This window comes from Zalophus californianus, chromosome 17 (genome assembly GCF_009762305.2).
Source record: "Zalophus californianus isolate mZalCal1 chromosome 17, mZalCal1.pri.v2, whole genome shotgun sequence".
Lineage (NCBI taxonomy): Eukaryota > Metazoa > Chordata > Mammalia > Carnivora > Otariidae > Zalophus > Zalophus californianus.
Window position 1 is genome coordinate 49,956,628 of NC_045611.1, and position 23,645 is coordinate 49,980,272.

General features: G+C 59.5%; 1 protein-coding gene across 2 annotated transcripts; it reads left to right on the forward strand.

Annotated features, from left to right (window-relative positions):
- Positions 1–175: 175 nt before the first annotated feature.
- On the forward strand, positions 176–23,561 carry LOC113936542 (CLK4 associating serine/arginine rich protein). Of its 2 annotated transcripts, none has more exons than XR_003524285.1 (21): positions 176–228; positions 1,244–1,371; positions 8,987–9,084; positions 9,620–9,721; positions 9,939–10,018; positions 11,910–11,994; positions 13,198–13,346; positions 14,222–14,318; positions 15,243–15,321; positions 15,415–15,488; positions 16,828–16,869; positions 17,798–18,013; positions 18,130–18,420; positions 19,945–20,196; positions 20,476–20,519; positions 20,870–20,930; positions 21,222–21,280; positions 21,357–21,403; positions 22,868–22,950; positions 23,174–23,198; positions 23,410–23,452. XR_003524285.1 is itself a non-coding variant. In XM_027619889.2 (21 exons), the coding sequence occupies exons 2-21, from the start codon at positions 1,273–1,275 to the stop codon at positions 23,450–23,452; spliced, it is 2,022 nt and encodes a 673-aa protein (XP_027475690.1). In that variant the 5' UTR covers positions 176–228; positions 1,244–1,272; the 3' UTR covers positions 23,453–23,561. The 2 variants fall into 2 exon arrangements, 1 of the variants encoding a protein (XP_027475690.1); XM_027619889.2 differs by having other exon boundaries at positions 20,476–20,515; positions 23,410–23,561.
- The last annotated feature ends 84 nt before the right edge of the window (positions 23,562–23,645 follow it).

The following is a 23,645-nucleotide window of genomic DNA, read 5'->3' on the forward strand; positions in this document are numbered from 1 at the left end:
GCTGGGGAAACACCCCAGGGCCCGCACGCCGGATCCCTCCGGGAACTCCTCGGCTCCGCCTCTCACGGCCGCACCCTCCAAGCCCCGCCCCTCCCCTTCAGGGCCCGCCCTTCGCGTCGGCGGAAGCGCGCTGAACCACGTTCCGCCCCCCCCCTGCGTGCGGCCTCCCACTTCCGCTTCCGGTGCGGGCCGCGCGCGAGCGCTGCGGTGGGAGGCGGCGACGAGCCGGTGAGTGCAGGCAGCGGGCCCCGACCTCTTGGCTTTCGGGCGGGCGTCAGCCCAGCTTCGCCCTCGTCTCGGCCTCTCCCCGGGGTGCTGTGAGCCTCTGCTCGGCCCCAGCCCCGAGGGCCGCTGGTCCCCGCACCCCCTCCGGCCTGCGGCGCCTCAGGCCGCGCCTCTGCCCCCGCTGTGGGCCCGAACTCGCCGTGTCGGACCCCGCCGCTTACTACAGGCCCCGCCCCCTTGTCAAAAACCTTCGCCCGAATTCGGAGGCCCACACGGGGTCCTCGATCCCAGTCCAAATCCCTGGGCTTCGCCCCTGTCTGCAAGCCTTGCCCCCGAGCTCAGCCCACCCCCTCCTGTCTGCCGGCTCCGCCTTCCTCATTCTCTACTCCGTTTTTCACCGCCCCACCTCCCCCCGCCCCCGCCATTCAGATTTCTTCTGTAGCTCTCAGCCTCTCTCCGGTCTTTATTTACAGCACCCCCACCCATGTTCCCCACCTCCCCCAATCGTTGTCGTCTTCCGCCCAGGCCCTTCACCTGCCCTCCATCTCCGCCACCCCCCCATTCCCCCATCTCCGCCCCATACCACCGCTCTGTTCCCATAAAGTCGTCTTTTTCACCTGCATTCATCCCTTACCCCCACGGGTAGCCCCATTTCAGCTCTTCTCCCTCCCTTGAACTACAGCCCCACTTGCCTAGGGTCTGCCTCCAGACCATACTTCAAACACTCACTCCTAGCATTCCAAAACCTTTCATCCTTGATTCTAGTGCCCTGAACCCAGGACACTCCTTTCCCAGGGATGCTCGTTCCAGAATCTCCTGGGGGGTTTTCAGAACGCCCAAGGTACTGGATCAGAGTTGTCAGGAATATGCTTTGGCATCTGGCACACAGTTCTGCAGCCTCACGTCCCTTCCCTGAAGCTGGTGTTTAGGGTCGGCTCTGTTACCGGCTTGTTAGGTGACTTTGATTCTGCCCATATGGTTTCTACAGCCCATCTGACCCTCCCCTCTCATCCCCCAGGTTGAGGCCCCCAGCTCGGCCTCACCACGATGTGGCACGAGGCTCGGAAGCATGAGCGGAAGCTTCGAGGCATGATGGTTGACTATAAGAAGAGAGCAGAGCGGCGGCGGGAGTACTATGAAAAGATTGTGAGTAACTGGCCTTGATCTGGAGTGGGACCTTTCCTGGAGGGTGGGGCCCCGGTCATCCTGGTGGGGTTTTGGGCTTGGAAATATGCCAAAACAAGAGCCCAGCTTTCCTCAGGAGAATATTTAATTCTTGAGCATCCTCATGGGTAAAAACCAGAGGCATTCTCTTAGTTCTGGTATGCTGTCTTGTTTGGTGTGGCCTCAGAGTACAGGGCTGGTGTTAGCAGGAAGGAGGAAAGTTTTGTAACACTCAGAGCAGTCCACATATAAGACGACCGCCTCCTGAAGGCTGTCTGTCTTCCTGCTGTATTTGCAGTGCCCAGAAAAGCTCAGCTGTTCTTGAGATTTGGCTTGGCACCCTGTGGGAGTGCCATCCATATTCATTTAAATGGACTCTGACCACTTTCCTCTGCTGTTTGATGCTTCGGTTGCTTTGGGAAAGAAGACCACACTCCATCTGTGACCTTAAAGGCCCTTGTGGTCTGACGTCTCCCAGGCTCTCAGCTTCATCCTTGGGTAGCTCCATTGGCCTTTTTTCCCCATCTCTGTCACCACAGGGCATTGTGCTTGTCATGTCTCTCCTTACCTCTTTAACTCCTACTTGCCCTTGAGACCCCAGCTTGAAACGGTACTTGTGTACTGGGTTCAGTTCTCCTGTTAGACGATAGTAATATAGATGTTCCCATTTACTACTGCATTTCTGCTTTAGCCTCCTACCTGGTCTCCTGGCCTTCATTCCTACCCTCCTCCAAGCCATCCTCTTCAGCAGGGCTAGAGAGGTCTTTCTAAAGCACAAGGCTGGGGCCCCTGGGTGGCTCAGATGGTTAAGCATCTGCCTTCGGCTCAGGTCATGATCACCAGGTCCTGGGATCGAGCCCCATGTCTGGCTCCCAGTTCAGCAGGGAGTCTGCTTCTCCCTCTCCCTCTGCCTCTCCCCCTGCTTGTGCTCTCTCTGTCTCTCTCTCTCTCAAATGAATAAATAAAAAAAAATCTTAAAGCACAAGTCTGACCCTATCCTTCCCTTGCTCTGAACTCCTCCATGGCTCCCTAGTGCCCTCGATAGAAAGCCCAGGCTCCTCAACACAGCCTTCAAGCCTCTGCATGGTCTGCACCGCACCCCCCCCCCCCCCCCCCCACTTAGACTCATGCCACTCTGTTTTCTGCCTCCTTCCTTTACTCAAGCTATCTGGCCTCCTCGTTATCGAGGGTGACTTTCTCTAACGCAAAAGATGTATAAAGAGTATCGGTTTAGCTCTCAGAATTACATAGCCACAGGGCCTTTGCATGAGCTCTTCCCATACCTGGGTAATGACTGACTGCTCATCTGTCAGATCTCAGTCCTTGAGGAAGTCTTCCCTCATCTCCCACACTCAGTCACGTGTCCCCTATAAAAGCCATTACAGCTCCCTGCTCTTCCTCTTTGGAATTTAACACACACATATCTAGCTCTGTAAGATTGGGGACTAGTATTCAGGTCATCTTTGCATCCTCAGCTCAGGGCCAACAGATAACAGCTTGAAAGAGTAATCGAGTAAACCTACTAATAGTAGCAGTTACCATTTTAATTTTTATTTTTTTTAAAGATTTTATTTATTTATTCATGAGAGACAGAGAGAGAGAGAGGCAGAGGGAGAAGCAGGCTCCCAAGGAGCAGGGAGCCTGATGCGGGACTCGATCCCAGGACTCTGGGATCATGACCTGTGCCGAAGGCAGACGCTTAACCATCTGAGCCACCCAGGTGCCCAGCAGTTACCATTTTAATTGTTCCTTCCAGGCACCCGGCCCTGTGAGAAGAGTTTTAGATGCATGGTTTCTTTGACTCCTGTGAGTCCCCAATGAGACAGAGGCTGCTATTACTCTAGGAGAGGAATATCTGAGAGCTCCTCACTTGCCCTCTGTCTCCCAGGAAGGAACCACTGGATCAAGGCGAGCCCCTCCCTGGTGGTGTTGGGAAAACTGTAACATGACCATGAGGTCAGGGTCCGGGTCTGTGCCGGTCCTAGTTGAGGCCCCAGTGTGGGCCAGGAACACGATGCTTAGGAAGAAATGGCTGCCATGAGCTATAGTGAGGGCTCATGGTGTGCCAGACCCAGTGCCCACTACTTTGGTGCGTTCTTTCTAGTCCTTTGGGCGGCCCTAAGAGGTTGGGGTTGATCCCTGTGTTAAAGATAATGCTGGTAAAAGCAGCTGGTGCTGTTGACACACACAACACACGTAAATATGTGTTGTCCATTATGTATTATGTGCTTGACATGCGTTTACGCTTCATCAGGTCCTCACTGCAGCCTCGGACGTGGTTCTTATTTACGTCCATTTTACAGATGAGCGAACTGAGGCTCGGAGAGTCATGGTCTGCAGTCACATAGCAAGAGGGCACAGCTGGCATGCTCACCCAGACTCTCTGAACCTTGACCTCTCCTAGCACTTCACCTGGGCTTACTGTTGCAGAAATAGAAGTTCTTTTTTTTTTTTTTAAGATTTTATTTATATATTTGACAGAGAGAGAGAGCAAGAGAGCACAAGCAGGGGGAGCTGCAGAGGGAGAGGGAGAAGCAGGCCCCCCACTAAGCAGGGAGCCCGATGCGGGGCTCGAACTCAGGACCCCACCATGATCGTGACCTGAGCTGAAGGCAGACGCTCAACCTACTGAGCCACCCAGGCGCCCCAGAAATAGAAGTTCTGAAAGGTGCAGCGACACATCCGAAGTGACACAGCGTCGAGCCAGAATACTAAAACGGTTAGGTCCTCAAAGTTTGAGTCCTAGGGCTCTGGGTTCCGATTCCAGCTCTCCTGCTTACGTACAGTGTGACCTTGGGCGAGTGACTGTCTCCCTGAGCCAGTTTCCTTTTTTGCATGTGAAATGATGAATTACGTCGAGTCAGGTTTGGCTGTGAAGATAGAAGTTTCTTTCTTTTTCCCCTGAAAGCCCCAAAATAGCCCTCTCTGCGCAAGAACCATTTTGTTGTTCAGCTGAACGTGGATCCTCTTACCAGTGTCCTCTGAAGGTCTAAGAGGGCTGCTCACACTCTAGCCATCGTGCCTGCATTCCATCCAGCCGGGAGGAAGAGGGAGGGAAAAACCTGGCTCATGCCAGTTTTTAAGAAAGTTTCTAGATGTTTGCACCCAATACTTCCATTCGTCCCACTGGCCAGAAAGTAGTCCCAGGATCATATACAAGTGCAAGGGAGCCTGAGAGGCCTAGGCTTCATTCTGGGTGGCCTTGTGCCAGACATATTGGGAGGGGGAATAGATGTTGGTTGCCAGCTACTGGTCTGCCACAGATAGTGGGGGCCGAGCACCTCCCTCACAGGGCTCTTTGTTTTGATGGGGCACATTGACCTCTGCTAGGCCTGCCCAGGGTGACTGGCTCGGTAAATGCTGGCTCTTGTTGTTCCTGAAGTTCTTCTTACCAGGTGGAGCTGGCATTGGCATGGTGTAGAGGAAAGAAGGCTGCAGTTGGGTCACTCTGAAAGGTCTGGGACTCCAGGCTATCGTTCTTGTTAGCAGGGGAGCTTCCTGAGCTTTATTTTCCCCCTCAGGACAGTGGTGATCGTCGGCCCCTCTCACTGGGTGACAGGGGAAGGAACGTCAAGAACAAGAACAGTGTCTGTGGGGCACTTTGTGGTGTGGGCCTGTACAAGCCGCCATTGTCCCCTCGAGGGAACGTGATCAGCATGCAGAGTGGAGCTGTCAAGCTGTGGGCAGCGGCTGACGGCTGCTTTGAGGAGGGGATGGGGCGGCTCACACGGGTCTCGTCTGATTCTTGGCTGGAGAGGAGGCTGTGGGGCGAGCGTTGAGGAAGCCAAGGAAGTTTATGGCAGGCTGAATGGGTGGCCCACACAAGGCTGGTTTCCCTGCTCCTGGTTTGTCCTTGGCATCTGCTCTCTCCCCCTAGCTGACCCTGGTTCTGTTGTTGCCCTTGTCCTTGTCAACTTTCTTCTTTAATCGGTGGTTTGGGTAAAGAAACAGAATTCCCTGTTGATAAGAAAATGGGAAATAGTTCTCAGTTCAAGCCTCTCCTCCTCTAGAAAACCTCAGGCTGACCCCCCTCTTTACCCCCACCTCTGCCCAGGCTGAGTCAGGCATTTCCCTGGGCTCTCCCATCCCAGCGCTGCCCACTCTGGGTCGTTACTGTGTGGGACGGGTCCGTCCCCAGCCCTGGACTGTGAGCCGTGAGGGTCGGGCTGGGGCTGTGTCTGTCATGGCCGTGGCCCTAGCATGGGGCCTAGCACATGGTGGGTGCCTGCTTATCAGTTGAATGAGTGAATGAAAGAGTCCATGAACCCCTCTGACTCCCATCTGATCCTGGAGGCAGAATAGTCCAATGGTTAAGAATGGACTTTGGATCCCACAGAGGTATTTGTACACCCCATGTTCCTTGTATTGTTATTCACAATAGCCCAGGTGGGGGAACAGCCTAACTGTCCCTCGACTGATGAAGGGATAAAGAAAAGGTGGTATGTCTGTACAGTGGGATATCGTTCGGCCTCAGAAAAAGGTATCCTGTCACGTGCTGCCACGTGGAGGAACCCTGAAGACATTATGCCTGGTGAAATCAGCCAGTCACCAAAAAAAAAAAAAAAATGATGCAAGATATGAGGTATCTCAAGTAGTCAGGCACTTAGAAACAGGAAATAGAAAGGTGGTTGCCAGGGGGGAGGAGAAAAGGGGAGTCATTCACTGGCTATGGAGTTTCAGTTTTGCAAGTTGAAGAAGTTCTAGAGATCTGCTGCCCTGCAAGGTGCATGTAATTTGACACAGCTGTACTGTATGCTTAAATGTGGCGAATGTGGGGGCACCTGGGGGTTCAGTCCGTTGGTTGAGCATCTGCCTTTGGCTTAGGTTGTGATCCCAGGGTCCTGGGATTGAGCCCCGCCCATGGGGAGTCTGCTTCTCCCCCTGCCCCTGTCCCTGCTCGTGCTGTATCAAATATTTAAGTAAAATCGTAAAAAAGAGAAAAGTAGTTAATGTAGATTTTTTATCATATGCTTTTCACCAGACTTTAAAAAAAAATTACTTTTGAAATAAAAAGGAGTGGATTTGAGGGTCAGGCCCATTTGGGTTCAAATCCTAGTTCTGTGTGTTACTGGCATGATTTCAAGCGAGTGGGCCACACCCCTCAGTTTCCTCGTCGGGAACACTGCTAACCTTTGTCCCATGCTTGAGAAGTTTGAGAAAATATACATAAAACAGTTCAGGGCCTGTCTTTTAGGACAGTTCATTGGCTTTTCCAGAATCTCCCAGCAGAGCCAGGCCCTGGACTTAGATTTTTATACCCAGCCCGATGCTTTTTCCCTTCTTCGGTTGCTGGCACAGCCTGCGGCTTCCCTGGACCAGTCGGTGCACTTATTGCAAGCAGGGTCCCGCGATGGCTGTGGGACCTGGGCATTGGGCCTGCAACAGCCCCAGGGGCTGTCACGGGGCTGAAGGAGGAGCTATGGGGCCCGAGACGAGGCATTGAGGGAGGGAAGTGAGGTGCGGGATAAGCAGCTGGATTCCCGCAGCACCACCCCTGCTGGACTCTGTGGTCTTGGGCGGATCGCACCTCAGCTGAGTGGGAACAGCCTGGCACAGGATGGACAGTAGCCCAGCATTAGCCGTGGTCGTCGGTGAGTGTTCTTCTCGGCCCTTTGTGGGTGGGAGGTGGAGGCAGTGAGGAAGTGCAGGGTTTTGGGAATTTGATGCTGTGGGTTTTGGGGGCTCAGTCTCCTCATCGGTCAGGATTCATTCTCTCTTCCCTTGAGTCAGTGCTCCTGAGCGCATGCTGTGGGGCGGGCCCTGCTCTGGGCACTGGGGATACAGTGGTGAACAGAGCAGCGATCCCTGCCTCATGGAAGTTATGTTCTAGTGCGGGAGATGACTGATAAATGAATGTAAGGTGGGAAACCGGGTAGTGGCAGGCATTGTGAAGAGAACAGGTGGGGTTAAGGAGATCGAGAGTAAGTATGCACTTGTGCAGGAAACTACTTAGAGTTGATGAGGAAGGCTTCTAGAAAGAGATCTGAAATAAGCCAGAGGGCAGCCACCTGCCAGAGCTTTGCAGGCCGAGGGAAGAGCGGGCACTGAGGTCCCGAGTGGAGCCTGAGTGGAGTGGTCACGGAGTGCTGTGGAAGCCGGCATGTCTGGGGCAGAGGTGTCAGGGATGTGGCCTGATAGGTTTTAGCAGCACCGCCCCCCCGCCCACCCCAGGCCCTGTGTGGGAGATGGACCGCGGAGGGCAGGCTGACGGCAGGGAGCCCAAGAAGAGGCTGCCAAGGGGTCTGGGCTGGAGACGCTGGCTGGACCAGCTTGTGGTGAGGGGGGTCTGGACCCTGGCGAGGCGTCGCTGGGAGCTTGGCCAGCATTCAGTGGGTAGTAGCAGTAGTCCTTCTTGTGGCTCTGGTGGGTTCCTCGGATGTGGCCCGCAGCAGGAGCCCAGCCAGGGCCCGGCACTCAGGAGGCTCAGCAGTGGGAGCGCTGGTGCTAGATTCTGCCCTTTCCCGCCACACTTGGAATCCTGACGTCCACACGAGGGCTCAGGCTGGAGGAGCATAGACTCGGGACGCGCTCCTCTATGTTGGTGCCTTCGTAACAGCTTTATTGAGGTACAATTCACAGGCCATACGATTCTGTGGTTTTCAGAATGTTCACGGGGGCGGGGGGTGCATCCATCACCACAGCCTAATTTTAGAAAATTTTCATGACCCCAAAAAGAACCCCATACCCATTAGCAGTCAGTCCCCCCCAGCTTCCCAGCCCTGGGCAGTCAATCATCCGCTTTCTGTCTCTGTGGATTTGCCTATTCTGGACGTTTCACATGAATGGAATCCTATAACATGTGGCCTTTTTGACCGACTTCTTTCACTGAGCGTTCTGTTTTCAAGGTTCGTCCACGTTGTAGCACGTCAGTTCTTCAGTCTTCATTATTGACAAGGTTCCGTGGTCTAAACATACCAGGTTTTGTTTATTGGCCATCCATTGCCGGCCACGTGATCGTTTCCATCTTTTGGCCGTTGTGAGTCGTGCTGCTTGAGTATTGGTGTACAAGTATTTGAGTATCTGTTTTCGGTTCTGGCGGGTATATTCCTAAGAGTGGAGTTGCTGGGTCTTAGGGCAGTTCTTTGTTGAAGAACTCACTTTCTGCACTTTCTTGTCAACGTTGTTCACGTCTGTCCTTTCCGTTTTCACTGTCCTAGTGAGTGTGAAGTGGTGTCTCATGGTTCTCGTTGGCATTTCTCTGATGAGTAGTGACACTGATCACCTTTGCCTGTGCTCACGTGGTTCCGGGGTCTTAGAGGCCGGTCTAGGCCAGAGTGCTCACACCTGGCTCCGAATGAGTGACCCGGGATTGGGGGAGGGAGGTGATTTGGGGAATTATATTTTTGGGGCAGAAGGTCTTGGTACTGACTGTACAGAAGGTTGGGCCAGAGCCCAGAGCCTTTCTCCACCATCTCAAGGTCCCCGTCCCTAGAACTGAGGTGGCCCCCGTGAGTGCTGCCACCCCCCTGCAGCTTAGTTTACCTCTGAGGCATGGCCCACTTGACAGAGGTGCACTTGCTGCTGAGCCAGGTTGCGCGGGGGTGGCAGGGTCTGGAGCTCAGCGCGTTGGTGACCTCCACACTGTCTCTCCCCGCAGAAGAAGGACCCAGCGCAGTTCCTGCAGGTGCACGGCCGAGCGTGCAAGGTGCACCTGGATTCTGCAGTCGCCCTGGCCGCCGAGAGCCCCGTTAACATGTAAGACTGAGAAGGGGGGAGGGTTGGAGGTCAGGAGGGGCCTGGGGTGTGGAGAGACCTGTGGGGACTCAAGCAGGGGTGGCCTGACCTGCATGAGGAGCCTACAGTGACCAGCCGAGGATAGCCGGCAGGGGTTGGGACGGAGGCCCCAGGGTGCAGGGGTGCTTGGGGGACTTAGAGGGGAATGGGTGGAACCAGGACCACAGGCCCAGGTGGCATGGCAAGTACGTTGCCAGAGGGGATGTTTCAAAGTGACCGGGGCTTAGGAAGTGGCCCCTGAGACCTGGTTCGAGTTTCCCACTCTTGCTTGGTTCTGAGAAATAGGGCCCCAGTTTCCCAGGATCCTATTCAGGCCAGGAGCCTGAATGTGGATTCAGGGGGATTAGTGACATAAGAGACTGAGAAGTGGGGGGTGAGGGTGTGGGGCCCATGGCCTGGAAAATCACAGGAAACTGAGGGCCAGGCTCCTGAGCTTGAGGTGACAGGGAACGGATGTGGACACTGGGGATCCTCAACTCCTTGCTCCCCATTTCAGGATGCCCTGGCAGGGGGACACCAACAACATGATTGACCGCTTCGATGTCCGCGCCCACCTTGACCACATCCCTGACTACACCCCCCCGCTGCTCACCACCATGTAAGCCACCACCCCTCAGGCTTGCCCAGCAGGGAGTCTGCGCCCTGCTGCCTCTCCTTTCCCAAGCCCTTGCCCACCTGTTCCCTTCCTGGGAAGGAGGAGGTGTGCCGGCAGGGAGCCTCCCAGCCCCAGCCAGGCTCCTCCAACCCCACTCCTGCTGGCTTCGGGTGGGGCCTCTCCTCTCCCTCTGATCTCAAGACTTTGGCCTCCCCCAAAGCTCCCCAGAACAGGAGTCAGACGAGCGGAAATGTAACTACGAGCGCTACCGAGGCCTGGTGCAGAACGACTTTGCCGGCAGTGAGTGAGCTGGGGCATGGCAGGCGGGTTGGGCATCCGTGGACATGGGGAGGCCACTTTTACTGCAGTGCTTTCTCCTCCGGGACCTCGGGTTTGCTCCCCGCTCTTTTCTCTCGGGCCTCCTTCTCTGGACCCAGTACGGGCCGAGTCTGCTGAGCAAGATGGTCCTGCTGGGGTCACTTCTATATCCCACACCCTCTGCCTCTCTGGTCTCTTGTCCTAAAAAATTGGGGAAAATAGCAAGAACACATTTTGTTCTCTCTGTCTTTCCCCCAGCCTGTTTGGGTCGGAATATCACTTGTGAAGAGGAAATTTCTTTTAGGAATTGTTTAGGAATAGTTAGACAGAGTTTGGCAATCTGCCAAGCTGTTGTATCTGTCGGTGTCATTCTCCAGGCTGTCACCATGCTGCTTCACAAATGAGAAAACAGGCTCACGGTTTTCCCCGCTCTGGGCTTGCCTGGGGAGGTTCAGGCCCTGACAGACTTGGACCTTTTTGTCGGTATTATATCTCATCACATTGGCACAACCACGTACCGGTGGCACCCATTTTACGAGTGAGGATGTTGAGGCTCAGGAGTTGGTGGGAACATGGTGTCCAAGGAGCTGGGATTCTCACCCCGCCCTTAACCACCGCCGCCTCTTGATGGACAGCTTGGAGCTTTAGCTCATCTCCTAAGGGCTGAGACGCCCCCTCCTAGGGTTTCCCTGTTGGGTCAAAGGGAAGATGGACCACACGAGGCCCTTCGCCTGGTGCGTCTTGGTCTCCTCCCAGAGAAGGGTGGTCATGATGGTTTCTGTCCCCCAGGGTGGTTGTAGGGGCCCAGCGAGGGGCGCGTCAATGCCTGGCCCCGAGCCTGGTGCGGTCAGCCCCTGCTGTGGTTTGCTATTCCCTCGTTTCTTTGTCTCTCATACCAAAGTTCGCCAAAATTCTAGCAATCAGCGAGGCCTTAGAACCAGGGAACTTTATCATCTTTCATACTGTTGCTGTTTTTGCCTTCACCCAGGGCCATAGGGGTTCTTGGCCATGGAGCCAGGGTTTCCTTTAGTTCGGTCTGACTCCGCATTTGTCCCTTGCCACCGTTCCTGAGCACCTGTGGTGTGGTGTGGCTGGCGCGCCTCTGGGGTCGGGGGTCTCGTGGGGGTGAGGGCAGCAGCCACACAGTCACCAAAGCGGGTGGCGATTGCAGGCTGAGGTGGTGATCTAACAGACGGTGGGCTCTTCTCTGAGGTGCTTGACGGAGGCTGGCGTCGGGGTTGGGGGGGCTGTGGGGGGAGGAGCTCTGGTGAGGAGAAGGAGGCTGCAGAAGAGGCCTGTGGGAGGGTGGGCACAGGCAGCCTGCGGGGCTGGAACAGGGAGAGCGAGGCAGCTTGGGTGAGACAGGCCGGCCGAGCCCTCTCTGCCTGGGCTTTGTGTGCCACGGTGGGAACCGGGGAGGGGGGTTGCTGCGGGAGCAAGGGACGGTGCTCTTCGCCCAGCCCACCCACCTGACTTGACAGAAAAGCTGAGACCCACAGAGGGAAGGGGACTTGCCCAGGGGCCCACAGCCAGTCAGGGCCGTGCATTTCATTGCAGGGAAGATCAGGGAAGGCTGGGGTACAGTGGGAAGCTCCCCAGGTCAGGTGTTGTGGGTAAAACGAGAACCCAGATGGCTCCAAACACCGGTAGTTTAAACGGAACCACAGGCCCGCAGTGGAGTGGCCCCTGGAGTCCTGCTGACATTCAGCGCTCAGGAGAAGTTTGTAGTTCTGAAGGGTCCACCCAAAGGCCTCCCTTGCGGGGATAATAGTAGCATTGCCCCCGGGCCAGGCGCTCACTCTTGTGTCCCCCACCCCACCCCCAAGTTCCTAGTGACCCCCCCCCGACCCTCCTGCTGCTTGCCTTGCTACAGTCTCAGAGGAGCAGTGTCTGTACCAGATCTACATTGACGAGCTGTACGGAGGCCTCCAGAGGCCCAGCGAGGATGAGAAGAAGAAGTGAGTTGGGGTCTGGGGGCATGCTGGCATTGGGGAGGCGGGAGGAATGTGTGCCCCACCAGGGCACGGCCTTCTCTGGCTCGTCCCCCTCGGCTTTCCCAGAGTCAGGGCCAGCGTGTGGCACACAGTAGGTGCTCATTTAATATACGCTTAGAAGGGGAAGTGGTGGCCAGAGGAGAGAATTGGCTGCAGAACGTCTGCATCGCATTTCTAGCGTGGGGGTCAGTGGGAGGTGCAGTCCGCGGAGCCGGCCGCGTGCTGACCCAGGCCCGGGTTTGCACCCTGCCCGCAAAGACTCCCTCGCTGAGCTTTGGGGCGCTCCCCTGCATCACGGGCCTGCAGGAGCCCCCCTTCCTGCAGCAGACGGAGCTTGTGGGTCGCCTGTCCTGTGCCTGCCCTGCATGCGCTCGGTAGCAGCCAGTGTCGCCCCAGAGAGGGGCTCCTCAGGGCTGTGTCCATCGGCGGGGGTAGGCAGGGCCTTACGTGGAGCCGCCTCTGGCTCAAGGAGGTCCCCGGCAGGCAGTCTCCCTTCTGTCTTCGGTCCCTCGGCCAGGGTGGCCCCTTGTCCTCAGCAGTGCCGGAGCCTCACTCCTTTCCTGCTGCCTCGCGCTGCCGAGGCTTCGCCTTTGTGAGCCTGAGCACTCGCTGCTCTCCTCCTCCTGGAGTTTCCACGGATGCCACGGAAGCTTCTTGATGACTGGTCCCCACTCATGAGCCCACTTTCAGGAGGAGGCTGACACTCGAGGGACGTCTGGGAACGTCGACTAAATTAATTTAGCAACACACGTGCATGAGGCCCCTCCTCTGTCCTGGGCAAAGCTGGGCCACGTTGTTACCCAAGAATTACTCTGTTACCCAGAATTCTGGCTCCTGCCCTCTTGAGCTTAGTCTGCTAGGGGGAGACAAATCTGTCCCCCGACAGTCAGGACCCCACGTGGGTGGGACTGAGGAGCTCAGGATGGTGCTTGACCCTGCCTGGGGGACGCTTCCCTGGGGACACTGGAGCTGGAGCTTGGGGGAAGAGGGAGGGGCTGGTGGGAGGCAGGTGCGGAAGGTTCGAGGCTGAGGGAGAGCGCGCGTGAGGGGCCGCAGGCAAGGGCGCCCTCCAGAGGCTGGAGCTCAGGGAGTCCGTGTGCCCTCGAGGCTTGGCTCTGGGCTCTGTCCTGCCCGTGGCCCTCCTGTTCACGGGCTTCCCCGCCCCAGGCTGGCAGAGAAGAAGGCTTCCATTGGCTACACCTACGAGGACAGCACCGTGGCCGAGGTAGAGAAGGTAGCGGAGAAACCAGAGGAGGAGGAGTCAGCGGCCGAGGAGGAAAGCAACTCGGACGAAGATGAGGTCATCCCCGACATCGGTGGGGTCCCCTCTCTGCCCTCCCCCACCCCGCAGTCCCTGGGCATCGTTTTCGTGTCTCGTTCCTCACCCTCTGTGGGGCACCCCGCGCTTAGGAGCCCCATCTGCCCCGCCCCTGCCCTGGGGCGCTCCAGCCCCTGCCGCCCTCCCTGTCTGACTCGGGTGCTCCTCTGTGCTGGCTTCCCTCTATCTGTCTGCTCTCATTTCTAGGACACTGCTCCTATGGTATTGTCCCCACCTAGGTTCTGTCTCTGTTCTCTTCCGCTTGGGTCAGCCTCCCCATCTTCCTCTTTTTCTGTCTGCTCTGGAGAACCAAGTGTTCATTCAGTTCTAGAACCATCCCTCACCCCTCCCCCACCCTGCCGTTCACCCCCTACCTAAATACCCGTGGCTCCAGCCATCCACCTGTCTCCCCCTCCTCCTTTCAGCCAGCTGCTGCTTACCACACATCCGGAAGGCATCCATCCCCCCCTTCCACTTCTTCATAGTGCGTCTGGCTCCTAAACACCTGCCACCCACACCCCAACCCCCGCCTCCCACCCACCCACTCAGATCTTCACCCACCGCCCGTCCGTCCGTGTCCACACGTCGTACATCGCACTGTCCGCTGGTCTCGCCCGTACATCCCAGTGCTCATTTGGGCCCTCATCCATTGCATCTCTTCCCCCCCCCACCCCCACCGCCCCCACCGCCCCTCGCCTCCGGCCAAGCCCCACGCCTGCCTGGGGTTGCCGAGATGAGCGGACTCGTTCCCTGCCTGCAGGGGCCTCCGGTCTGGTGGGCATCCCCTCGTGCCCCCACCTCCCGGGGCCCTGCCCCTTTCCCCCCGGTCCTCTCGCTCAGCTTTGGCCCCTGACAGCTCTTCTCTTGGTGCAGACGTGGAGGTGGATGTGGACGAACTGAACCAGGAACAGGTGGCAGATCTCAACAAGCAGGCCACGACCTATGGCATGGCCGATGGCGACTTTGTCAGGTGAGGCCTGCTGGCGGGGGTCGTTATCTCTGCTGCTGACCGCCACTTTGTTCCTGAGCACGAGTGTGCGCGGCCCCGGGCCTCCCACACACAGGCTCCTGGGATGGGTACTGACCACCGGGTGGCACCCAGCTCCCTGTGGCCTGTGGCCGTCTGACCCCTAAAAGCTCCCGGGGCTCCTGGGCCTGGTGGACGGCTCCCCCTGGTGGAGAGCAGGCTTCGTTCAGCAGATCATTCCCTGGCAGCTGCTGACCCGGCCCCTTCCCTGGGCCACGGCCCGTGTGGATGCCATACAGCAGCCCCGGCTAACACAGTAGTGAGTCGGAGTCCGAGTGATCCCATCTGAACCCAGCACCCTCTGCTCAGAACCCTCCGTGACCGCCCCGTCAGCCGGGCAGCCGGGGTCCTCACCTCAGCCACCAGGTCTTACCCGTCTGGTCCTCCGCTCCTCCACCCACACGCAGCGCGGCCTCCGCGCCGCCTCACTCCCTAGGCCCCCCGATTTCCGGGCTGCCGCGGTGCCGGCTGTGCTGGCGTCTGTGCTGCGTGCTCCCCGTGGCTCTCCCTAGCTGTTCCCTTCCCTGTGGGGCTCCCCGACCTCCCTGTTGAAAGCCGTAGCATCTCTGCTTGTCTGCTGGTACTTCCTCTCCCGTCTACAATGTCTCTTCCCGGCCGGGTTTTCACCGTTTAACACACTACATGTCGCCATGTTACCTGGGCCATTGTCTTCTGGAACATGAGCCCGTGAGGGCCGGGATTTTTGTTTATTTTCAGTAGTGAATCCCTAATCCATAAACTAGCATTTGCACGCAGCAGGCGCTCAATCATAGTGTTGCACGAATGAGAGACCCCAGGATGGAGTGGGATCCCTCACTGCTTGTGGCCTGCCCCCTCCTCCGTTGTGACCCCCCTGTCCCTCTGCAGGATGCTCCGGAAAGACAAAGAGGAGGCGGAGGCGATCAAGCACGCCAAGGCCCTTGAGGAAGAGAAGGCCATGTACTCGGTGAGGGCTGGGCCGGGGTGGGGTTGGGGGGAGGCGGGGGGGTGCCCCAGGGAGGGCACATCTCTCACCAGCATGGTGCCCGCCCTCCTCCAGGGCCGTCGCTCCCGGCGCCAGCGGAGGGAGTTCCGGGAGAAGCGACTGAGGGGCCGGAAGATCAGCCCACCCAGGTAGGCTGGGCTGTCCCCTGTGCTGCTGCCCTGCCAGCCTCATTCGGGGCTCTGGGGGAGGGGCTGGGGCTCAAGGAGACTCTTTGGGGTTAGGCTTGGGCCTGTGAACAGAGTCCCCCTGGTAGGGCAGGAAACAAGGAAGGCTTAGGGTAGGGATGGCCTTGTGGACACCCTGCTCCGCCAGCTGCCAACCCCCCACCCCAACCCCCCTCCCCCGCTGGACTTGGACTCTTGCCGGGTGTCGCAGGCACAAGTGGGGCGGTGGTGCGGGGCAGCCGAAGAATTGAGGGCAGAATCAAGGGAACAGCCCTGTCCCTGAACTTCTTCCTGCTTCTCCTCCTGGGCCGTGACCTCGTCAGATCGGGGGCAAGTGACTTCCCTTGGGTTTCAGTTTCCTCCTTTGGAAAAGGGGCACCGTCACCTCCCAGGATTGGGGGCGCACCAGTGCCCACTCTGAGGTCTGGGGCAGGTTGGGAGGAGGCGGTCTGGTGTGGTGTGGAGAGTCGGCCTAGGTCGAGGGGCCTCCAGACGAGCCTGCCGCTGCCTCTTAGCGCTGGAGGCCCAGTGCCAACCCAGGCCTCTTGCTGCACTGCCTCCAGACAAGGAGAGTCCCTCAGGGTAGCTGTGGGGCTTAAGCAGCCTGGTGTGGGCTCAGGGCTCGGTGTGGGGTCCGGAAAAGCCACACTGATTCTCGCCATCATCCTGCTTCCCATAGGGATGCAGTCCGTGTAGTGAGTAAAGGCGTGGGCTGGGCGCCCCGGCGCCTGGCTTGGGAGCCCAGCTCCTTCGTTTATGAGCTGTGTGGCGCTGGGCAAGTGACTCCACCGCTCTGGGCCGTGGTCTCGTGAGCTCTGAGCTGTGAGGGACGCCAGCAGCCGTGTGAGAGTTGTGAAGAACAGCTGCGTTCGTGGAAGTAAAGTGCTCAGTGCGCGGCATGTAGTGAGCATCCAAGACACCGTGGCTTTTCTAGTTTTCCCATCGTCCTTGTCTACGAGCCGGGACCCAGGTTGCAGAGCCAGGGACTTGGAGTGGCAGGAGGGGTGCTTCCGCCTGGGGTCCAGAGCTTAAGCAGGACTCAGGCTGCTGGAGTCCCTGTTGCTCAGGGTCGGGAGGGGCCCAGGACGTAGTTTGCGGGGTGTGGCCAAGGTTCAGGCTTCGGACAGATCGGAGGTGGGGTGCGCAGAAGGATCAAGGCAGGGGCCTAAATCCTGGCCAGCAGCCCCCTCCTGACAGTGCCCGGTACCTGACCCTGGGCTCCTTGGTTGGGTGAGTGGGCCCAGTTCCATGCCCGCTCGGATCCCAAGCCCCTGCTTGTCCTACCCTGCTTTTCTCTCCATAGCTATGCCCGCCGAGACAGCCCCACCTACGACCCCTATAAGCGGTGAGTTCCCAGGGCCTGAGGAGGGGCAGCTGGCAAACCTTGATGGAGGGGTATGGCTGGGGAGAAGGGGCGGGGGGGGGAGTAGAGGGAGGAGAGCAGTGTGTTTTAGGGGGAGTGGGGCGATTCTTGGCACCCAGTGTCATCTGTGGGTCTGAATCGTTTTTCTGCTTTCCAGAATGTTACTCTGCTTTCCCAATCTTTTTTCCTTTAAATGTGAACCTTCTTTAATTTTTTGATTTAAACACAACGTAGTCGTGTGTTAAAAATGACCCAGCGTGGCAGAAGGGCTTGATACAGAAATCAGAAGTCCCTTTGATCTAAACTCCCAGAAGTAAGCAGTGAGAGATTGCACAGGGGGTCCTGGCCTTGCACACGCGTGTCTCCGGGATGTGGGAGTGACGGGGCAGGGGCCTTGAGGGTGGACAGCCATCAGCCTGACCCTGCTGTGCTCATCAGCATGCAGTGGGAGGGGACTGTTTCTCTGGGCTTGTGAGAGCATAGGAGATGAGGCAGGTGCCTTTGGGTACAAGGTCAGGCACAGGTCAACACTCAATTCAAGGACATGGGTACTTTCCTTTTATAACAATGGAATTGTGCCACACTTTTCGTTGTAGAACTTGCTTCATGGACGTCTGTGTTGAAGTGATCTTTCGAGGTTAAATCTGTAGATCTGCTCATCCCTTTTTAATAGTGACACAGAATCGGTCCAGCTTGTTGCTCACTTTCTTGCTTATTTTGCAGAGGCTCCGCGGCGGAGTCAAACCCTTGCACGGCTGGGTGCCTTTTGGGCCCTCGGCTCTGTTCATGCTGGGTGTCCGGCGGTGCTCGGTGCCACACTGGCCGCGGTTCTGGGGCCCTGCACTGTGCGTGGTTAGCTGGTGGGCTCCCAGGGACCCTGGCAGCTGAGGCCCTCTGCCCTGCCTCGTAGGTCACCCTCCGAATCCAGCTCTGAGTCCCGCTCCCGCTCGCGCTCCCCGACCCCAGGCCGTGAGGAGAAGATCACGTTCATCACCAGTTTTGGGGGCAGCGACGAGGAGGCAGCAGCAGCTGCAGCGGCAGCAGCCGCATCTGGGGCCACCACAGGGAAGGCCCCCGCACCCCCCCAGCCCGGCGGCCCCGCACCGGGACGTAATGCCAGCGCCCGGTCGGTAACGCTCACGCCGCCCGCCCTACGCCCCAGCCACCGTGGGGGGGGACGCGGGGCAGTGGGGGGCCTTGGCCCAGGCCCGTGCTGACCGGCCCTCCGTGCCCCGCCTGCAGCCGCCGCTCCTCCTCCTCCTCCTCCTCCTCTTCTTCTGCCTCGAGGACCTCCAGCTCCCGCTCCAGCTCCCGCTCCAGCTCCCGCTCCCGCCGCGGCGGGGGCTACTACCGCTCTGGCCGCCACGCGCGCTCCCGCTCTCGGTCCTGGTCCCGCTCTCGGTCCCGCTCCCGGCGCTATTCGCGGTCCCGTAGCCGCGGCCGGCGGCACTCGGGTGGGGGCTCCCGAGATGGACACCGGTACTCCCGCTCGCCTGCCCGGCGCGGTGGTTACGGGCCCCGGCGCAGAAGCAGGTGTGTGGTACAGATGGGGGTGGGGCCTGGGGGGGAGGCATGGCCCCATGTCAGCCAGACTTGGCTCTGAGGGAGGGGACCAGGCCACGGCCGCTCTGTGAGGAAGCGCTCGGTTTGCAGGGGAGGTGTGCTTCCTCTGCTCCCCACGTGTGGTGACGTGGGCTGGCGCACAGCCACGTTCTCAGGGGACCGAGCTGGTCCTCTTGTGGGGAGTTCCCGGTGTGGGTGTAGACAGGTGTGCGGATGCTCAGGGTGTCCTGTGGTTTGCAGTGGGGACCCGGCTGGCCTCTAGGGCTGGGGTGCTCCACCAGTAGAGAGGCGCTGCAGACGGGGGTAGGAAACGAGGCATCTAGGGAGTGGAGCATCCTTCCTGGGTTCTTGCTTGGCGGGATCAGGCCTGCCTGTGCCACAGCGGCGTGGCTCAGCGGGGGAGCCTGGCTTCAAATCCTGGCTCTGCTCGGAAACTTCTGGGCTTCGGTTTTTTCATGTGTAAAATAAGGACAGTGCTTCCTTTGTGGAGTCATTTGGAAGGTGTGACAACACGCTTGAATGCTGGGTACGGGGCCTAGTGTTGGGCGACTGCTGCCGCCACCAACATTGACCCTTGTATTGTGGCATGCGTCTGAGCATCAGCTTTCTATTGGGGCTGGCAGGTAAAATAAGGGGCCAGGTGGGCCCGGGGGGACTGGGGTACACGTGTCCCATCCAGTCACGTCGTCGGCTGTGCAGTGGTGGGCCTGACGTCGCCCCATCTTGTGTTTCTCATGAGCAATTGAGAGTCTGGATTGTTAAAGGATAGTTCGTTTTCTCAGCATTGCCCACAAATTGGGGTTTTGTAAAAAGTTGGCCAGCCCCAGCAGAATCCGTGTATGGCCTAGACTTGGCTTCCAGGTCAATCCCTGTAGCCTGACCCAGGGCAACCACAGGAGAAAGGCCTGGGGGAAGGAGGGGGCCTGGCCACATCTTGAACCTCAGCCTGAGGGAGAGCCCTTGCTGAGGAGCCCCCAGGGTCCCGAGTGGAGAAAGGATGGGGCCGCACATCCCCCGACTGGGTCTCGTGGGTCCGTGCTGTAGATTGGTGGGGAGAGTGGGCGAGGGGTGGTCCCCACTGGACCCTAGCAAGGTGAGGAGGTGGATGAGGTCGTGGCCCCCAGGTGCCCAGAGCCGGGCACCGTGGGTAAGCGGGGGGGGGGGGGGGGGGGGGGGGGGGTTTGGGCGCTGGTCAGCCAGGTCCCGCCCTCCCAGAGGTCGCCTCCCAGGGGAGCCGGTGAGTGTGTGTCACGAGTGAGAAGCGAGGAGCCGTTTCAGGATGGTTGTATCTGGAGGGCGGGCTCTGTGTAGACACGGAGCAGGGCCAGGGAGAAGCCGGGGAACAGCGGGGGAGGAGCGGGTGGTCAGCCCCGGACCTCCCGACCTACTGCGGGGCCTAAGGGGGTAGGGGGCGCTGTAGCTTCGGAGCTGGGACAGGGGTATGCCGATGGGGGTCCCTGGCTCTTCACGGTCCCCCTCCCGCCATGCGCCCAGAAGCCGCTCCCGCTCCGGGGACCGATACCGACGGGGCGGCCGGGGCCCCCGACACCACAGCAGCAGCCGCAGCCGCAGCAGCTGGTCCCTCAGCCCGTCCCGCAGCCGCAGCCCGTCCCGCAGCCACAGCCGCAGCCTGTCCCGCAGTCGCAGCCGCAGCCCCAGCCCCAGCCGCAGCCGTTCGCCGTCGCCCCCGAGGGAGAAGCCCACCAGACCGCCGGCGTCCCCCGCTGTGGGCGAGAAGCTGAGAAAGTGAGTCGGGAGGGCGGGGTGGCGCAGGGTGGCTGAGCTCCGCTGTTCTCTTTCTCAAGAGAGCTCCTGCCTTGGGGCGTCCGAAGGGGACAGCGCTCTGCCCCCCGGGGTCTGGCCGTGCTAGGAACACGGCCGTGGCCTGAGGGATCCAAGTGGGGGCACAGTCCCTCCCCAGGGGGAGGGGGCGGTGTCTGAGGCCCAGGGCTTCGCTTGTCTGGTCTGAGAGCAGTGCTGAGGTGGCCCGGGGCCCAGGGTGCAGCCTCCTTTTCTTCCTCCCAGGACCGAACCTGCCGCTGGTAAAGAGACAGGAGCTGCCAAAGTCAGTAAGAATTTGGAACTCGCCCGTCTAATTCCCGCCAGCAGCAGTGCCCGAGAGCTGGGCCCGGTGGGCCTGCAGGGGGGACCCGGGGGGGGGCGGGGGGCCGGGAGATCCAGCCCTGGGGTTGAAGTGGGCTGGGAATGCTCTGCCCTGTCAGGTTCCATGTCCCCCTCCCCTCCTCCCTGTCCACTGGGGCTCCAGCTGTCCCCAGGCCTCCCAGATCCCTGGTGGTGGGCATCTGTGGCCGGTCCCTCTGCCCCACATTCCCCCGCAAGTCCCAGGCTCTTGGCTGAGGTGGGTGGTGGGAGCTCCGGACACCCACCCCCTGTCCCGCCTCTTCTCCCCCTTCCCCAGCCCAAGCTGACGCCGCAGGAGAAGCTGAAGCTGAGGATGCAGAAAGCACTGAACAGGCAGTGTACGTCCCACCCCGTCCCCGGTCTGCTCCGCTCCTCTGCCTGCCCGTCTGGCCTTGCGGGGGGACGCCCTGCCCGCCCGCTCCTGGACAGGCAGGCGTCAATGAGGTGTGGCACTTTGGGGGAGGAGCTAGTGTGTGTGCCGTTCCGTTGCCCCCATGGTAAGGGCCGTGGCCCCCATGCTAAGGGCCGTGGCCATCTGGTTGGCCTCCCTGGGTTCAGTTTTGGCGTCTGGGAAGGGGGGATGCTTTTGAGGGCTCCTCCTCAGCCACCACGTCTCTCCTTGCCCACAGTCAAGGCGGATAAGAAGGCAGCCCAGGAGAAGATGATACAGCAGGAGCATGAGCGCCAGGTAAGGGCAGCAGTGAGGGGTGCGGGACTGCGGTAGCGGGCCAGTCGGCCCGCCCTCACAGCCACGTCTGCCACAGGAGCGGGAAGACGAGCTTCGAGCCATGGCCCGCAAGATCCGCATGAAGTAAGACCATTGCGCTCCCCGTATCCAGGGCCACGGCCCCCCGCTTCTGGGCTGCCCACTGTTCCCCACCAGCTGGCTCCTGGCCCTGCTGCCCGCGCTAGCCCTTGGGGTGGGAGAACGCCCGCGCGCCCGCCCAGCCCTCTGTCAGCTTGCTCGGTCCAGCCACTGTGGCCCCTCCCAGCCGTGCCGGCCCCGGATGCACGGGGCCTCTGTGTTCTCCTTGGCTTCACTCGTCGGGGGCCCTCCCTGACCGTCCTGTCTAGAGTAGCACCCCAACACGCTCCATCCTCTAAGCCTGCTATGTTTTCTTCAGAGCACTGACTCCCGCCTGGCACGCCCCGTTTTGTTTCCTTGCTTGTCGTTGATGTCTCGGGAAAGGGGACGAGCGGGCAGGTCCGCCTGCCGGCTTCCTGCTGTGTGCTCAGCCCCCAGATCAGAGATGGTGCTCCGCAAGCCAGCCCTGCAGCAGGTTCTTCCCGGTTCGGGGCGGGGCTCTGCCCTGTTCCCCTTAGGTGTCTCGGGTCTTTGCTCCAAAGGGAACAGGCTCACGTCCTGGACCAGGCAGCCGTGGAGTCCAGTCCCGGCTCTGTCCCTCTGTGCTGTGACTGTGGGGCCCCAGGGGTGGGCGCTGGCCCTCTCAGGCCTCACTCCAGCCTCCGCAGCCAGGGCAGAACTCGGTGACGACCCCGCAGGGCAGCTCGGGGAGGAGTGCTCAGAAAGCACAGGCCCACTCGTGCTGGGGTGGAGGTGGGTCTGTCAGTGGCGGGGCTAGGTCACCGGCCGCTTGTTCGTGGGTCCTCGGAGCCGAGACTCCTTCCTCTTCCTCCCTTGGGGCCCCTGCTGCAGGGCTTCCCGCGCGGTGCCTAGTGTGTCGGCAGGGGGCTGGGTGTATCGTCACTGTTCCTGCTTATTGCTGCCGTGTGCTGGGCCCAAGGGTGCTGCCTGCCTCCGTCGGGTGGGGAAGCAGAGTGCCCGGGGACTCGGCATTGTGGTCAGTTGGATCCCGAGTTCTGATCCTGCCTCCGCTGCCCACCAGCTGTGGGCCGCTTTCTTGTCTGGGCCTCAGTTTGCTCATCAGTGAAATGGGGATGGAATAGTTGTCCCAGCCCACAGGCTTGTTGGGCGGATTCAGATCCGGAACAGGCGAGTAGCAGGGGCCCGATAAATACAGCCCTTGGGGTCGCGAGCCTCGGGCAGCCTGACGAAGGCAGAGGAAGCACTTAGTATGTGTGAGTCCCTGTGTTGTGAGACTACCTGAGCATGACGGAGAAAAGTCGAATTTTCCAGCTCGATCCCGTGTGTTTAGCAAGCCTTTCAAAGCAAGGCGGACTGAGGCTCCAGTCCTGGCTCTGCCCAGCCTGCATCCCTCCGAGCCCAGCACTCTCATTCCCCCCACACCCTCAAGTTCAGTGTTCTGGCCGCGTGCTCACGCCTGCCCCTGGGCTCCATCCCTTTTGCCTGCAGGGAGCGGGAACGCAGAGAGAAGGAGCGAGAGGAATGGGAGCGTCAGTACAGCCGGCAGAGCCGCTCGCCCTCCCCCCGTTACAGTGAGTACCCTGCGGCCGTGCAGCCCGCAGCTCTCACCTCAGAAGCACGGTACGGTTTCCTCCTTAGCTCTCCAGGAATTACAATTCTTAAGACACACACTTGACGTGATGGCTTTAGTCACGAGGGGAAAAAGGCAGGCGTTAGAAGCAATGCTTGTTGCCAGGCCTTGGAGCAGGCCAAGGGGCCTGGCCCCTGAGCACTGGCTTTGTTCTTTCTTTGCAGGTCGAGAATACAGCTCCTCCCGAAGGTAAGCTCCCAGCCCAGCGCCCTGAAGATGACCTTGTCCCTGCCCTGATTCTTTCATCTCTGCCCCAGTTGCACAGGCTGGCCTCGAGCCTTGTTAACATCCCTCCCCCTGCAGCTTGCTCCCCTGATCATCACCGATGCCGCGGTGGTCACGAGTGTGTTGGTGTGCGTGTGCACAAGCCCTCATGGGGGGCCCCTGTTTCTCTCTGCAGGCGCTCAAGGTCCCGGTCTCGAAGTCCCCATTACCGACATTAGGCAGAAGCGGGGACAGGGGCAGGGGGGTGGGGGGGGGGTGAGGGCTCAGGCTGTGATGCTGCTGGTTTTGTCTCTAATGAAATAAAATCACTCGTTATTTAATTCCCTTGACCTGGCCTCGGTGTCATCTGTGTGGTCCGCGTCGGCCAGCCACCGAGGGCAGCTGGGGAGGGAGGTGGTCGGGTTTCAGGGC

Excerpts from the sequence above, each read along its gene's own strand:
- LOC113936542 (XM_027619889.2), top strand. The coding sequence starts at position 1,273 with ATGTGGCACGAGGCTCGGAAGCATGAGCGGAAGCTTCGAGGCATGATG. Across the intron at positions 20,197-20,475 it reads GTGGGCGAGAAGCTGAGAAA|GACCGAACCTGCCGCTGGTA; the intron begins GTGAGTCGGGAG and ends TCTTCCTCCCAG. Across the intron at positions 21,404-22,867 it reads GCCCGCAAGATCCGCATGAA|GGAGCGGGAACGCAGAGAGA; the intron begins GTAAGACCATTG and ends TTTTGCCTGCAG.